The following is a 16,853-nucleotide window of genomic DNA, read 5'->3' as shown; positions in this document are numbered from 1 at the left end:
GGGTACAGGAGCGAAGGTATCGGATGCAAGGGGTCAGCCAGGGCTGGGGATTAGTACGCCTTGTGGGACGAGAGGTTAGTCCTGTGGGGGTTGAGAGTCTCACTAAGCATTCTTGAAAGGGAACAGGCTCAGGGGATCTTATTACTGCTTTCATGTATGGTGTGGGATTAGTTTGACCCCTAAGGTGGATCCACCTATAACTGTGGTGTCTTGAAATACACTATTCCTCAGCAATCCTCCAGACCGTTCAAGATGCTTGGGTTATGCACTCCTACCAGCAGAGGGAGACTGAGAACACTAAAACTTTTTATATAAGTAGCCTGTGCAGACCTTCTACTAACCAGTAAAACAGTAACAAAGCAGAGGAACAAAACACCTCCACCTAAACAAAACCACTGAATCCACACTCAGATCTCCTCCCCTTAAGACGGGGGAATTCAACTGCAGATGGTGTTCTTGCCTTAGGCGGTTTTGCGTATTAGTCTGTCAGAGCACAAAGCAACTGCTTGTTTTTATTGTGTTCGCGGCCATTATGTCTAAGCCGGCGTTGAAGTGAAAGGTGGCCAATGTAAATTTTGTGGAGAGCCTACATTGTCAGCGCTCTTGCTTTCCCCTGAGTCGGTGGAGGTGTTTGGTGGCGATTTGACCGCACATTCCGGGCCAGCAACGGCGGGGCCGGTTTGTCAGGAAACGTGGCCATTTTGGCTGCGCCTCTCGGGTCGGCCTCGACGGAGCCGTTTTTGGCGGGAAGCACGGCTCTTTTGGCTACGCATTCTGTACCGGCGCCGGGGGACCCGTGTGTGGCGGGAAGCGCGCCTAGTTTAGCCGCGGATTACGCGATGGACCTGTGCCGCGGGAGCGAGGGGGGTCCGTTGCGGAGACTACGGGAAGTGTTGTTGGGGCTTCAGTAGCGTCGGGGGGTGAATCTGGTTTCCCTCCTGAGTTTGTTTGGTTTCTTTATAATGCCTGGAGAGCTGGCCCCTCTCAGGCTGTTTGTTCCCCGGAGGCTGCTAGCTCAGTGGGAGTTAAGCGCCCGTGGGTGGATATTTCGGAACCTATGGAGATACTTTCTCTGCCTGGATCGGAGGTTTGGAGTGACCCAGGAGTGGAGGAGCTCTTTGAGTCTGAGGATCAGGATGGGCTAAGGCCTGGGGAAGATTCTTCAGTGGTTCGCATTTTTCATAAGGAGGAGTTGTTAGAGCTCATTGATCAGGTGATCTCTACCATGTGGTGGTGCATGGATTGAAGGTGGGCAGAGTATGTACAGGACAATTATGTATATAAGTTATAGAATACTGTAATTTATGTGCTAGTAATCTATGCATGAATAATTACAGCAGTTCATGGCTGGTGTAAGCGGTCTTTTAAAGGTGTACATTTTGCACTGTTAACTCCTATTCTATAAAGAAACAATTAGGTGCCCACTTTCCCTTTTATAGAATTATCAATAGAAATCAAACAAAATAAAACATGGAAAAGAAAATAAGATGATACCTTTTTTATTGGACACCCTCCCCTCACCTATCCACACCCACCCTGTTAGAATATCAATGATATGCTTTGATGTCCCCATGCATACTTCCTACCCACCCCCCTCCTCCCACCCTGTCAGACTGTCATAGTAATGCTTGAATGTTTTCACTTATATACACTGTCAGCTAGCACATTTGCTTATTTCCGATCTGAGGAAGAAGAGCAACCTTCGAAAGCTAATCAAGAAATGTATTAAGTTATGTCCAATAAAAAAGGTATCATCTTATTTTCTTTTCCATGTTTTATTTTGTTTGATTTCTATTGATAACCTTGAGTGGACTAACACGGCTACCACACTCCTCCTTTTATAGAAGACATTTCAAATAGGCTCATCTTTATAGAATTATCCTCAAAAGTGCTTAAGATTGTGGAATTGGAAATTGAACTGTTCAACTACAAAGCAAGGTAGCATTTACCGAGGAGTGGCTGAAGGGTCCATCACTGGGAAAAAAAAACCCCAGCTTACCAGCTGTTCAGCACAGCAGTGGAACTTTGGGGTCAGGTGGAAGGAAGAGCAGTTTCAGCTAAAGATCAACTTATCTTACAAGCTGATACCCCACAATTAATGAAAAAATTGAAGCCTGATATTTCCAGCATCTCGGAATTAACTTAAAGATGGTTCGGACTGGCCTTCACAGTCCTCAAGATTTCAGTGCTGTTGAAAATCTTTGGAGAGATCTTAGTCATCCAGTGTATGCCAGAAGTTCTAAGAGAATTTCTGAGCTTGAAGAGTAATGCATGGAAAGGGGGGGGGGGGGGGGGAGGAATATTTCCAGAAAACAGATTTAACTGGCTACAGGAAATATGTGGAAGCTGTTGTGACGGAAAGGCTGTGTGAACGTTTTCACACCTGCTATGATCACATAAGTACATAAGTAGTGCCATACTGGGAAAGACCAAAGGTCCATCTAGCCCAGCATCCTGTCACCGACAGTGGCCAATCCAGGTCAAGGGCACCTGGCACGCTCCCCAAACGTAAAAACATTCCAGACAAGTTATACCTAAAAATGCGGAATTTTTCCAAGTCCATTTAATAGCGGTCTATGGACTTGTCCTTTAGGAATCTATCTAACCCCTTTTTAAACTCCGTCAAGCTAACCGCCCGTACCACGTTCTCCGGCAACGAATTCCAGAGTCTAATTACACGTTGGGTGAAGAAAAATTTTCTCCGATTCGTTTTAAATTTACCACACTGTAGCTTCAACTCATGCCCTCTAGTCCTAGTATTTTTGGATAGCGTGAACAGTCGCTTCACATCCACCCGATCCATTCCACTCATTATTTTATACACTTCTATCATATCTCCCCTCAGCCGTCTCTTCTCCAAGCTGAAAAGCCCTAGCCTTCTCAGCCTCTCTTCATAGGAAAGTCGTCCCATCCCCACTATCATTTTCGTCGCCCTTCGCTGTACCTTTTCCAATTCTACTATATCTTTTTTGAGATACGGAGACCAGTACTGAACACAATACTCCAGGTGCGGTCACTTTCTATCATCAGCTATTTTGTTTGAATCTGTAAATGGTGATTATGAATTCCATTTTGCAGAATGATGATTAACTTTATATCATGTAGAAGGTATGTCCATTTCTCTTCAATTAAGAATTTATTGAATCATACACTTTGACCACTGGTGCCTAAACTTTCACACAGTGTTGTACGGTTCAGTAATGATCTCCATGAATGAGTCTCCCTGTGCAACACACCAGACAATCTGAATGTTTGTTTGTTACAAGCCTTGATGTGGTTAAGTCTTTGAATTGATATTAAGTACAGATGCCTTTTGGTGAACTGCCTTGTTTGTGTATTCTCTTTAGCTATCGGTGCTGGGCAGCCATCCCTCTTTGGTAATCAGCCTAAATTAGGAAGCACTTTGGGAGCTGGAACATTTGGAACCACTGGATTCAATGCAGCAACAACTGGTCTGAACTTTGGTGCTCCCCAGGCCCCCGTGGGTGAGTCTTGATCCCTTAGAATGAATTAATACCAGGGTGGAAGCCGGTTTTGTGACTTTTTGGGGCTTTTTATACATCTTATTTTTTTTATTTTTGTTACATTTGTACCCCGCGCTTTCCCACTCATGGCAGGCTCAATGCGGCTTACATGGGGCAATGGAGGGTTAAGTGACTTGCCCAGAGTCACAAGGAGCTGCCTGTGCCTGAAGTGGGAATCGAACTCAGTTCCTCAGGACCAAAGTCCACCACCCTAACCACTAGGCCACTCCTCCACTGTTGCTACTATTTGAGATTCTACATGGAATGTTGCTATTCCACTAGCAACATTCCATGTAGAAGTCGGCCCTTGCAGATCACCAATGTGGCCGCGCAGGCTTCTGCTTCTGTGAGTCTGACGTCCTGCACGTCAGACTCACAGAAACAGAAGCCTGCGCAGCCTTCTACATGGAATGTTGCTAGTGGAATAGCAACATTCCTTGTAGAATCTCCAATAGTAGCAACAGAATCTCAATAGTAGCAACATTCCATGTAGAATCTCAATAGTAGCAACATTCCATGTAGAATCTCCAATAGTAGCAACATTCCATGTAGAATCTCCAATAGTAGCAACATTCCATGTAGAATCTCAATAGTAGCAACATTCCATGTAGAATCTCCAATAGTAGCAACATTCCATGTAGAATCTCCAATAGTAGCAACATTCCATGTAGAATCTCAATAGTAGCAACATTCCATGTAGAATCTCAATAGTAGCAACATTCCATGTAGAATCTCCAATAGTAGCAACATTCCATGTAGAATCTCCAATAGTAGCAACATTCCATGTAGAATCTCAATAGTAGCAACATTCCATGTAGAATCTCCAATAGTAGCAACATTCCATGTAGAATCTCCAATAGTATCTATTTTATTTTTCTTACATTTGTACCCTGCGCTTTCCCACTCATGGCAGGCTCAATGCGGCTTACATGGGGCAATGGAGGGTTAAGTGACTTGCCCAGAGTCACAAGGAGCTGCCTGTGCCTGAAGTGGGAATCGAACTCAGTTCCTCAGTTCCCCAGGACCAAAGTCCAACACCCTAACCACTAGGTCACTGTGGAGTGACAATTTTAGCACCTGAAAAGCCAAACTGCAGATAGCATGGCCAGTGATTCACGATTTGCTGCTTCCCTTTCAGCCCAAAACCCGGACTATAAGTTCCCTCAATTTAGTAAGTTTCCTTGAGTTCTATAGGAGTATTCCTTTTTTTTTTTAAATTTCATTTTCCTAAACTGTCATGTTCAGCTGCCACTTCCTGACTTCATTTCTACAGGAGCAGACACTTCTGTTGTTGCTGCTCACAAATTTGAAAACAGATATGCCCCATGCATATAACAGGGCCACAGCATAGGACTACTTCCTTTCTAATAAACATAGGACTTTATTAACTGGCACATTTAATAGATTCTGTGCCAAGGAGGATTCAATTTATTGCAGTGGTGTACCTAGGGTATTTGACACCTGGGGCTGGTCATTTTTTAACACCCTCCCTCCAGAATCCAGTACTAGGCATACCGAGAGTACAAAACACTCAGGACCTATAGAGCAATTGTACCATACCGTAAGCAGTAAATTCTACGAGTCACCTAAGAAAAGGAAGCATCTTAAACACTGCAGTGAGCACTAGAACATCAATTCACCTATTGTAAAACAAAACCAGCCAGAATAGTACAGATCCATGATCCTGCACAGTCAATGCCAACTGAAAGCCATGTCTTTTTCATAGAAACAGATACACCCTAAGCAACTAACTTTCTATTTAGTCAAAAATTAAACTGAATCCCCAAGATACCTGATTCTGCATACAATGTAACACGACAGAAACACAAAATGTCCCCTAGTACTATACAAAATATAAAGATAGCAGATGTAAATTTGAAAAAACTAACAAGTACAAATCACCACTTTACAAATTAACAAATAGAAATAAAACAAATATAGAAAATAAGATACCATTTTATAGGACTAATGCATTTAGCTTTCAGAGGCCAAAACCTCCTTTCTCAGGTCAATACAGTATAGTGCTGTTACAGTATCCTATCCTGACCTGAGGAAGGGGGGGGGGGGGGGGGGTTTGTTCTCAAGTTACTCAAACTGTATTAAAATTAGTCCAATAAAAAGATTACATTATTTCCATTTTCTCTTTATAAGCATTTATTAACAAAGCTACAATATTACTTTATCCTAAAGCAAAAAAAAGAAAAAAATATTTTTTTTACAGTTTGTTGTCTATGGTTTGTGCTTTCCCCGTCTTCTCTTCACTTTCCCTGCTATCTGCCTTCTTTCTCTCCCTCTTCCCCTGCCATCCACCTTCTGCCTTCTTTCTCTCCCTCTTCCCCTGCCATCCACCTTCTGCCTTCTTTCTCTCTCTCTTCCCCTCACCCCAGTTCCAGCCCCATTTTCCCACCAGTCCCGAGCTTCAGCCCCGGCCACTGTCTCACTGTCCCCTTTTCAGCCCCCAGTTCCAGTCCCCTTCATCCACCTACCTTGCATTACGGCCCCATTCTCTCATCTGTTCGCCTTTTCAGCCCCAGACCCATTCTCCCTCCTACCCACTTCTCCCATCTGAGATGCCCCCCCCCCGACCCACTCTCCACCTGCCTACCCTAGCTCCCTCGACAGCCCCCCCCTTCTCTCTTCCACCTGGCCCCCTGCATTTTTAAAATCTCTGGATCGGCAGCGCAGCGCCTCGCGTCTGTGAAACAAGCAGATCGCCTCAGGCCTTCCTTCACTGTGTCCCGCCCTCCTCTGATGTAACTTCCTATTGCCGCAAAGGTGGGACACAGTGAGGGAAGGCCTGAGGCGATCTGGTTGTTTCACAGACGCGAGGCACTGTGCTGTCGATTCAGTGATTTTAAAAATGCAGGGGGCCGCGTGGCAGATAAGGGCTGTCGAGGGAGCTGAGGGGTAGGTAGGTGAAGACTGAGACTGGGGACTGTGGAGAAGAGGTAACAGCAGCGCCGGCGGCCTGAATAAAAGGTCAGGAGCAGAGCATCCCCTCTTTGCAGCACACCCAGGGTGGACTGCCCCCACCGCCCCGCCCTTGGTACGCCACTGGTTTATTGTTAAACATTTTGTATACCGCCTTGCTACATCTGATATGGTGGTTTAGAAATACGATTTGTTTAAAATAGAAAGGAACTCCATAAGTTTTAGAAAAGATCTAAACCATCCATACAGTTAAATAACATTACTTAAAACTATATGTATTAAAAAAAGAATTAAAAGTTTATCCTGCAGATGTTTTACTTCTCCATGGATAAATCAGGTACCCTTTCTGAGCACACTACCAGAACCCTTATCCACACTCTTATCACCTCTCGCTTAGACTATATTGCAACTTGCTTCTCACAGGTCTCCCACTTAGCTATCTCTCTCCTCTTCTTTCTGTTCAAAATTCTGCCACATGACTTATATTCTGCCAGTGTCACTATGCTCATATTAGTCCTCTACTCAAGTCACTTCACTGGCTCCCTATCCGTTTCTGCATACAGTTCAAACTCTCCTTATTGACTTACAAGTGCATTCACTCTGCAGCTCCTCAATACCTCTCCACTTTCATCTCTCCCTACACTCCTCCCCGGGAACTCCGCTCACTGGGTAAATCTCTCTTATCTGCACCCTTATCTTCCACTGCTAAATCCAGGCTCCATTCCTTTTATCTTGCTGCACCATATGCCTGGAATAAACTTCTTGAGCCGGTATGTCAAGCTCCATCTCTGGCCGTCTTCAAATCTAGGCTTAAAGCCCACCTTTTTGACGCTGCTTTTAACTCCTAACCCTTGTTCACTTGTTCAGAACCCTTATTTTATAATCCTCACTTTAATATTCCTTTATCTCTTGTTTGTCCTAATTAGATTGTAAGCTCTGTCGAGCAGGGACTATCTCTTCATGTTCAAGTGTACAGCGCTGCATACGTCTAATAGCGCTATAGAAATAAGTAGTAGTACCCAAATGCCTGAGTAAAAAAAAGAATGTGTTTAATCTTTTTTGAGAATTTTGCAAAGATTCTATTGCATGGATTTCAGCAGGAAGCTGATTCTAGAGAGGGTGCTAGCCTGATACCCAGCGTATGTGTTGGGATAACTAATTTATGTTTGAGATAATGGCCTCCAAAGTTCTGGTTGGAATGTAAGGAATAGTTAAGGATCCCAGATATGGGGGATTGTTCTTTGAAAGGGGGGGGGGGTGCTGTGAGTAAGCCCTAATATTTTGAAATTGATTCGATAGGATTCAGGTAACCAATGAAATTGTAGATATAGTGGTGTTACATGGTCGAAGTTGTAAATATTCCCTAACAACTGAATTGCCATGTTTTGTACAGTTTTGTAATTGAGAGTAGAAATGAGCAGCCTGGCATAGACCACATTTCCATAGTCCAAATGGGATATTAATAAAGCATGCAATAATGTGGAAAAACTGAGTATATCTGACACGTGTTTAGTAGAATGTAGTTGGAGTACACAAAAGCCCCTTTTTATCAGATTAGATCATTGATTTTCAAATCTGAGATGGCAATCAAGTGTAACTCGCAGGTATTTAATCAGTTCATTATATCAATAAGTTTATCCATTAATGGCAATAGTTTCTGTGTTAAGAACCAACAGATTATCTTTTAACTAAATGGAGAATTCATCTAAACCTAGTATCTAATGTCAAAGGTGACACTTTAGCCATCAATAATAAATGATCTGCATAAGTGTACTCTGATGCCATGATTTTATATAAGAGTAAGTGAAGGACTGACAAAGATGTTAAGACCAGAGAGAGGGCAGAACCCTGGGGAATACCATATTTACCGCTGCATTGAGCCTGCCATGAGTGGGAAAGTGCGGGGTACAAATGTAACAAAAATAAAAAATAAATTTAAGATGAAATTTTCTTGAACAATATTAAAGGCAAGTGAAAAGCTATGATCTGTTAAAATAATTTAAACCACTATAGAACTTTACCCGTCAGACCGATTGAGTGTAGTCTCAAAAACAGAAGAGAATGATCCGCCAGGTCTAATGATACAATCAATACTAGATCTCCACCATCTAATGTTCTATGAAAATCACTTAGAAGTGATGTTAGAATTGTTTTGGTTCTCAACCATGACTGAAACCCAGGTGGTTTAGGGTATATGACATTAGTAGACTTTATGTAGTTAGTAAGTTGTAGCAATATTACCTTTTCCACAACTTTTGATTCAAGGTCTGAAATGACAGGGAATTGAAGGATCACTTCTACCTGCTTTCAGAATAGGTCTCACTATGGCATGTTTTCAAATCGTAAACAGTTGCATCTGAGGTGTCAATTTGTGTGCCAAATTGGAAAGGAAAGTGACCGTATGTCTTTTACCCTATAGCCTTGACAGATCCAAATGCTGCAGCAGCACAGCAAGCAGTCCTTCAGCAGCAGATCAATACTCTGGCCTATTCACCCTTTGGCGACTCTCCGCTCTTCAGAAACCCTATATCTGACCCAAAGAAAAAGGAAGAGGTAAGAGCTGTGCCATATCTGGATGAGGGTGGCTGTCCGTGCCAGACATCCCAATGGCTCATAAACACTCAATTCCTTATTGTCTGGCTAGACCAACTAAAGCAGGTTATAATACAAAATGTCATAATACAGTATAAACAGGAGAGGCTGGCTGAGAATGTTTGCAAGATGGTTATTGTCCACTGGAATATAGGAGGCCTGCAGGTTGGCCTGTGTGGATAGGGTGAGGCTCTATACGTGTAATGCTTCTTGACGTACAGATGGAACCTGACCCCCTCCCCACCCACACCCCCGCCCACCCACCCACCCACACACACACACACACCCCCACACACACCCACACCCTAACTGGGTGGGTGAGAATATGATAATCTCTGGGTAAAAGGTGACTAAAGTAGCAGATCCAAAATGTTGATAATGGCTGATTTTATTTTATTTGTTTTTTTATGTCATGGGTCCATAAACAGTCTGACAGTTATTTGAACTTCTGTAATTTTTTTTTACTTTTTTCACCTAAAAGCATGGGATGTGGACTGTTTTATTACAAATTATTTACTCTAACAATTTATTAAATACTCTCTTATTTCTGGTGACTTTAATCACATTTCCTGGAGATGATCACATGTATTCTGAAAAGCCGTTTTTGAAAAGTTGTCCTTACCTTGAAGATAACTTATGTATCAAGAATATTGATTTAAAGATTTCTCTCATTAATGGACCAAGGTCCTTGAATGCTTAAATTCTTCAGGTGCACTCCCCAAGCCCATGAGTGTCCTCGATGACACAATTTGCAGCTGCTGCACTGAAAGGGGCAACCTTCCTGAGTTGATGCTCACACTCTTGCCTAGTCGTGTCTGAAAATTGTGTATGCTATTAGGTCAGCTGTTCAGTGAGCAGCAGAAGTGTGCTGGGAAAAGCTTGATGTGGTATTTGTCCAGGTGGGTGATGTCATCTGACAGAACCCATGTGGGAACGCTCACCAGCTTGCTTTCCACAACTTTTTAGAGCATTAAATACTGCACACAGGCACACCTTCCCACCTGCTGTGCTTCTGAGCTCTCTTTAGCTCTTGTCTTAAGATGCCACGAGCTTGATTTGCCATTTAATCATGTGCAAGTCCTGTCGCTGCCATGTGGGGGCCTTAATCCCATTAGTACATATATCATTAGGTTTGTCAGCACTTTGTACATTTTTTTTTGTCTTTCTTTCCTTCGGACCACTAGGCTTTCTTAGGTCTCAGGCAACCGGCTGGTAGATTCTTTTTTTCGCCATCGAGTCGTTTGATTTCCCTATGGCTATTTTTCCCAACTCGTCCCAGAAAAATGCTCCCACTGTCTTTATAAGAAATGTTCAGGTGTAACAAGACAGTATCTATTACGGATACTCATATGTTGTACCTGCATGCCTGGGACTCTTATCAGGATTCCTGTTGTGAACTCTGTCTATAGATGCCAAGGTTGTGAAAAACAGCATGTAAATTTTATTTTTGGTGCATAGAAATTCAGTCCATTGATGTCGGCATGGGGAGCACTGGTCTCCATGTCTCTGCAGCTGCATCTGGACCTTGGGGACACATTGACATCGAGAGGGCCTTGACCTCCCTCAACTTCAAGTCTCAATAAAGGCCATCATCCAGTCCCCTGCTGTGGAAGAGGAAGGACTCATCTTCACAGGTGCCAAGAGATGCAGATGTTTGGCAGAGACCATGCACTGATGGTGCACTGATATCGATCCCTCTCGAGGTGCAGCACCAAGAACATTGAGGCATCGAGGTTGCCTGTGGTATGAGGGTAGGTTGCCACCTCGATATCAGAAGAGCCAAGACCCTTCCATCTGATACACCCAAGTACATCTGAAGAAAGTGATCAAACCAATTTGAGTCCCAGTCTTTCTTGATGACAACCTGTGGAGTGACTCATGGGCAGATTTGAGGAATGCATGGAGCACTTCTTGGCAAGAAGCTATGGCTTCAAGAGCATTAATTCCCACTGCTGCTCCTTGTGATCTTGGGCAAGTCACCCACAACTCTGCATTGTCTCAGGTACAAACCTAGACTGTGAGCCCTCCAGGGACAGGAAAATACCTATTATACCTGAATTACGCTGCTTTGATACCTTTTTGGCTTGCAGGCAGTATATAATTGAAATAAAATTTGATGCTGAGGCTCGAGGTGGTACAGCCCATCCTTGAAACCCATGTGCTGCTGCAGGTAGTGCATCAACACCAAAACCTCAAAGGGCATCAGAGTGAGTCACACTGCACAAGTATCAATCTCCAGCCCTTTGGGGGAGGAAGCTTTCCAGCTTTCTGGATCACCAGAGGTTCCCAGTGGCTTGATGCCCCAGGCCCATGCTTGACCAGGCTGTCAGTGAGTTTGATTCTGAATGCTTCTGGATTTCTGGAGAAGATGCAGATGTTTCAAAAGAGAGTTCTCTTGATCTTCCCTCAAAACCCTCAGAGCATAAGAGTTGCTGTACTGGGTCAGACCATGGGTCCTTCTAGCCCAGTATCCTGTTTCCAGCAGTGAGTAATCCAGGTCATGAGCACCTTGCAGAGTCCCAAAAAGTAGAAAGATTCCTTAAAGATAAGAAAACAGAGAAGTCTGAAGGCTGCCAAGTGGGAGCAAAGCAGAGCTCCATTCTTTAATGAAGGCACAGTAAGACTAGTAGTCATAGCCCTAACAAGAAGGGGCACAAACCCCTCTAACTGCACTAAGGGGAAGTGCAGCCTTTGGGAAGGGGTAACCTAAAATTAGGTGGAGGAAGAGCTTTGCTTTATGAAGCTACGCATAGTGATAAGCAGGAATACAGAGTCACTGATAATGTAAGTAAGCACTTGCTAGTGAAGAATTAAAGTTTTGGACTCCATTAAAAGAGTTGTTGACAACATCTCTGACCTAAGCTGGCTCAAGAAAAGGCGATAGGCCAAAGAGGGGACATCACATACTCATCTTGGAGAAGGCACGCTGGAGAAATGTTTGGACTCAAATGGGTGCATGAACACCTTATTATGACTGTGTACTCTACAGCCACATAGGAAAGAGCAATGAATACTAGAGTGAGGGTGGGAAGAAAAAAATGCGGGGCAGAGGCAAGGTGTCACTAATATCAACTGGTGGGTGAGCCCTTGGTCGCTGGAGAGGGTGTCCTGAATCAGTGACCCAGAGGCCCCAACTGGTGGTAGACAGGTCACCTGTACAGGCACAGAGCAGGAGCACTCAAGACAGCCTACCCCCACGATGGACTGTGGATGAGCTGAGACAGAAACAGACTGAAGCACTGGAGCAGCCTTATCCCAAAATGGTCTTTGGCTGAGCTGAGGCAGGAGCAAACGGAAGCACTGGAGAATAAAGCAGGAACCAAATGAAATTCAGGCACCACAGGAGCTAGCAACATACCAGGAAGAGAGGAAGTTGCAAAGGCAGGGAAGCACAGAACCAGCAGGTTTAAATCTCCAGAGAGACATGCCAGCCTTAGGCCCCTGCTACTGAGAGGGTTTGGGTATGCACGGTTCCATCACTGCAAGGTCTGCGACTGTTGGCGTCCAGTTTTTGGTGCCCTTGCGGCTGAACCATGACCCCCCACGGTGCAGTAAGTACGACGGTGGCCGGGACATAAGGCAGGCTGGTTCTCTGTTGTTGTTACAGAAAACTCTTAAGCTCTGTGGGTCCGGACAGACTGCTAGGGTATACTCCTGAAAGATAGAGAAATAGAACCCAAAGGGTGAAGGCAAAACAGATTGCCTGCTTCTTTCTTTCCACCGTTCGAGAGACAGAAATCTCCCCCCTTAAGACTTCTGCATGTATGTAGAGTGCTTTTGCAACATTTGGAAGTCACTAATGACTTCAGACGTTCTGACCTCCTTTCAGGGCCCAGAAAGGGTATGTGTGCCTCCTAAGCCAATATTGTTTGCTGACTGAAGGATTTTTTTTCCTATGCTTACATTCCTGTGGGAAAGCAGCCACCTTTAGACATTAAGGCTCTCTCTACAGGGGCGTGCTCTACATCCTTCGCTGAATCTCAAGCAATAAGATTTGTTGTTTTGGCCACATGGTCGTCGTCATGCCTTTTCCAGACAGTAACGTTTGGATGTCGCTGCCAGAACAGAAATTTCTTCTGGCGCCTCAATTATTTCAGCAGGGGTTCTTGGTCATTCCCAACTTGAAGTCTGTTTCTGCATCCCACAAGTTCTGGACTGATCCAGGGAGGAAAAAGGAGTAGAAATTAGTTCTTACTTGCAAATTTTCTTTCCTCGCCCGGTATACAGTTTTGTTCAGTTGTTCATAGATGCAACTTTGCCTCTCTCTCACCTGTTGAACATTTTCTGAACTATATTGGATTGTGGCATTATTCTTTTTAACTTTCTAAAATTAAAGAAGGCAGGAGATAAAAATTCATTTTTACATGCTAACGCTGGTTGGTTATTGGAATACAGTAAAGTCTCGATTATCTGACATAAGCAGGATCGACCTGTTGTTGGATAAGTGAAAAGTCAGATAATACGGAAAACAATGGTAACTCCTCAAACAATGCATAAACAAAGGCATAGAGTTCCCAATTTTTGCCCATTGTCTCAAATCGAAACTTCCCTCTGTTAGGCCAGAAAATGGAAAGAGAAGCCGTGTGCATTATATAGCGATGTGGTGATGTCACCATGGTCTGTCGGGTATGCCAGATGATTGGATCAGCTAAGGTCAGATAATCGAGATTGTACTGTACTGACTGGGAGCAGCCGCACAACAGTCTTTATGGCATAGTTATGTCATAGTCTATCTCCACCTGCTGATAGATGGGAATAACCAACTAGTTCTGGACTGATCCGTTGGGACTAAAGGAAAGAAATTTAGGTAAGAACTAATTTCCATTTTTAAAATGTGTTTTGTTTAAGGCATCCTGGTACTAGGTATTCCCAGTTATAAGAATATTGCACCTTGCTTATCCTTGGGAAAAAATAGTTACCTGTACCAGGTGTTTTCTAAAGAGAGCAGGATGAATATTCTTGCATACCTGCCAACTTTCCCTTGGAGTTAATTCTATAAGCTAAACTAGACTGACCAGGTCTCATGTGACTGTGGCAGGTAGGAAAGCGCAGTGCAACACTCTTAACATTGTAAGCAAATTGGTGAGCGTTCCTGTATGGGCTCTGTCAGATGTCGTCTTTCAGTTATAAGACTATTCATCCTGCTGGCAGGGAACACCTGCTAAAGGTAAGTAACTTTGTTTCTTCCAATGAAATGCATGAATTTGGAGCTGTGGGTTTTATTGGAGGGAAGGTTTAGGATTTTAATATTTTGCCTGTGTATGTTGCAGCGACTGAAGCCTACAAATCCAACGGCACAGAAAGCTCTGACAACTCCCACGCACTACAAGCTGACACCTCGCCCGGCCACCAGAGTGCGGCCCAAAGCCCTGCAGACCCAGGGCTCTGCAAAGACGCAGTTGTTTGATGGACTGGATGATGATGAACCTGCCCTCACCAATGGTGCTTTCATGCCTAAGTAAGTTTCTAGTCCTGTACTCCCTTCTCAGAGGGTGAAATTCATTGTACGGAAGCCCTTATGGCTTTGTAAGCAGGGTTAGGTAATATCCTTTTCCATATCATCAAGCTGATCAATCCATAGACTGGTGGGTTGTGTCCATCTACCAGCAGGTGGAGATAGAGAGCAAACTTTTGCCTCCCTATATGTGGTCATGTGCTGCCGGAAACTCCCCAGTATGTTCTCTATCTCAGCAGGTGGTGGTCACACACAGCAGCAGCTCTGGCTAGGCCTCCAAGCCTAATTTTTAGGTTTTGTTGAGTGCCTGGGGTTGAGGGCTCTTCTTGAGCAAGTGCAAACCTGGTGGCGCCAGGTCCCTCCTTTTCTCCCCCCTCCCGCTGGTTCCGTTAAAAAAAAAAAAAAAAAAATTTTGAACGTCCTTAAAGGCGTTTATTTCGACGTTTATTTAAACGTTTATTGCAGCATACTCACTGGGACACCAGGTCGTTACAGCTCGGAGCGGAAAGCAGGTAATTTTTACCTTTTTATAGCGGGCAGGGGGTTCCCCGATTGATCTCCACGTGGCATATGGCGTCGGAGGGCGAGGGCGCAAATCGCTCCCCGGATCGCTTCGGCGCTTCTAGAGGGGATGCGGGGGTCCTAAAATCTGATTCGCCCTTGTTGGGTGGCAGTTTCGTGACCAATGAGTGTCCCAGTCCTTCCTCCGGCGTGGCGGTTTTTCCCGCCATAAACGCCCATCCCCCGCTGCTCGCCTCCGCCATCTTGGCCGGCCACGCGGCTCGGACGGCTTCTTCTTGGGCCGCCCTTGAGGGAGACATTAATGCCATGGACGCCCTTAATTTGGGCGACGGCACCAAAACGGCTAAAGTTAAGCGCCGTTCTTCCCGCGCGGCTCCTTCGCGGAGTGTCGCGCCGGACGCCATCATGGATGCGCAGCATGTCTCTCCCCCCGCTCTTGCGAGCGCCGGTGGAGGGTGCGTCTAGGGCTGTAGCCCAGGCTGCGGAAGTGCACAGTCTGGGGGGTTTCTCCCCCGAGTTTGTTTTGCTGCTGCATCAGGCCTTCCTTATGCAAAACGCTGCCCCTGCTCCCTCGTCTGGTAAAGAGGTTGAGGTCCCCGGAGGTAAACGCCCTCGGGTTGATTCCCAGGCCTTGGAGGACCTTGTCTCCTCCGATGTAGATGAGGGCAGCGTATCTGAGTTCTCCCAACGGTCCTTTGCGGATTCCTTGGAGGAGACGGATCCCCGCTCGGTTGGAGCGGATGACCCCTCTGCAGCGCGGCTTTTTAGCTCAGAGGATTTGCCCAACCTGTTAGTGCAGGCCATGGGCATTTTGAAGATTTCCTCTCCGGAGGACGTCTCTCCCTCAGCCCCTGTTGGCTCTGCCATTATGCTGGGGACGAAGCGCCCGCCTAGAACCTTCCACGTGCATGATGCCATGCACACCTTAATTTCGGCTCAATGGGATGTCCCGGAAGCGAGCCTCAAAGTGGCTAGGGCTATGTCCCGCCTCTATCCTTTACCTGAAAGTGAACGTGAGGCCTATCTGTGGCCTACCGTGGATTCTTTAATCACTGCGGTGACTAAGAAAACGGCGTTGCCGGTGGAAGGTGGCACGGCCCTAAAGGACGCCCAAGACAGAAGATTGGAGGCGGCCTTAAGGTCGTCCTTTGAGGCGACTGCTTTAAGTTTGCAGGCCTCAGTTTGCGGTTCCTATGTGGCCAGGGCGTGCCTGACTATGGTGCAGTGGGCTTCCCCCTCGGATCATTCCTTGAGGGCTGATTGGCCGGCCCTGGAATCGGGCCTAGCCTATTTGGCAGACTTGCTGTATGATGTCTTGAGAGCCTCAGCTAAAGGCATGGCTCAGACCATCTCTGCGCGGCGGTGGCTTTGGCTGAAGCATTGGTCTGCTGACCACGCCTCTAAATCCCGCCTGGCTAGATTGCCTTTTAAAGGCAAGCTGCTCTTTGGGGTCGAGCTGGACAAAATCGTGACCGATCTCAGCACGTCTAAGGGCAAGAAGTTACCAGAGGTCAGGGCTCGGGCTAGTACTCGTCCCGGTACCTCCAGAGGACGGTTTCAGGAAGCCCGTCGGTACCGCCCGGGCTCCTCTGCCCCCTCTTCCTTCAAGAGGAATTTCTCCCCCAAGCAGCATTCCTTTCGCAGAGACCGCCGTCCCGGAGGTGCTCCCTCCGGTCCTCCCCCAGGGTCTCGTACCCAATGACGGGGCCTTGGTCCACGCCCCAGTGCAGATTGGAGGACGGCTGTCCTCGTTTCTGGGCGAGTGGACCACAATAACTTCAGACGCTTGGGTGCTGGAAGTCATCAGAGACGGCTACAAGCTAGAGTTC

At 45.6% G+C, this 16,853-nt stretch overlaps 1 protein-coding gene across 2 annotated transcripts in view; it reads left to right on the top strand.

The window, feature by feature from the left end:
- Positions 1-16,853, top strand: part of NUP98 (nucleoporin 98) — a 215,734-nt gene that overhangs the window by 99,368 nt on the left and 99,513 nt on the right. For both annotated transcript variants that reach the window (XM_030199826.1, XM_030199825.1), the window contains exons 12-14: positions 3,348-3,485; positions 8,875-9,008; positions 14,318-14,505. In XM_030199826.1, coding sequence (XP_030055686.1) covers positions 3,348-3,485; positions 8,875-9,008; positions 14,318-14,505 — 460 coding nt within the window. The remainder of the gene's footprint in view (positions 1-3,347; positions 3,486-8,874; positions 9,009-14,317; positions 14,506-16,853) is intronic.

Source organism: Microcaecilia unicolor, chromosome 4 (assembly GCF_901765095.1).
Source record: "Microcaecilia unicolor chromosome 4, aMicUni1.1, whole genome shotgun sequence".
NCBI lineage: Eukaryota > Metazoa > Chordata > Amphibia > Gymnophiona > Siphonopidae > Microcaecilia > Microcaecilia unicolor.
Note: the sequence above shows the minus strand (reverse complement) of the source record. Positions and strands in the feature narration are given on the sequence as shown.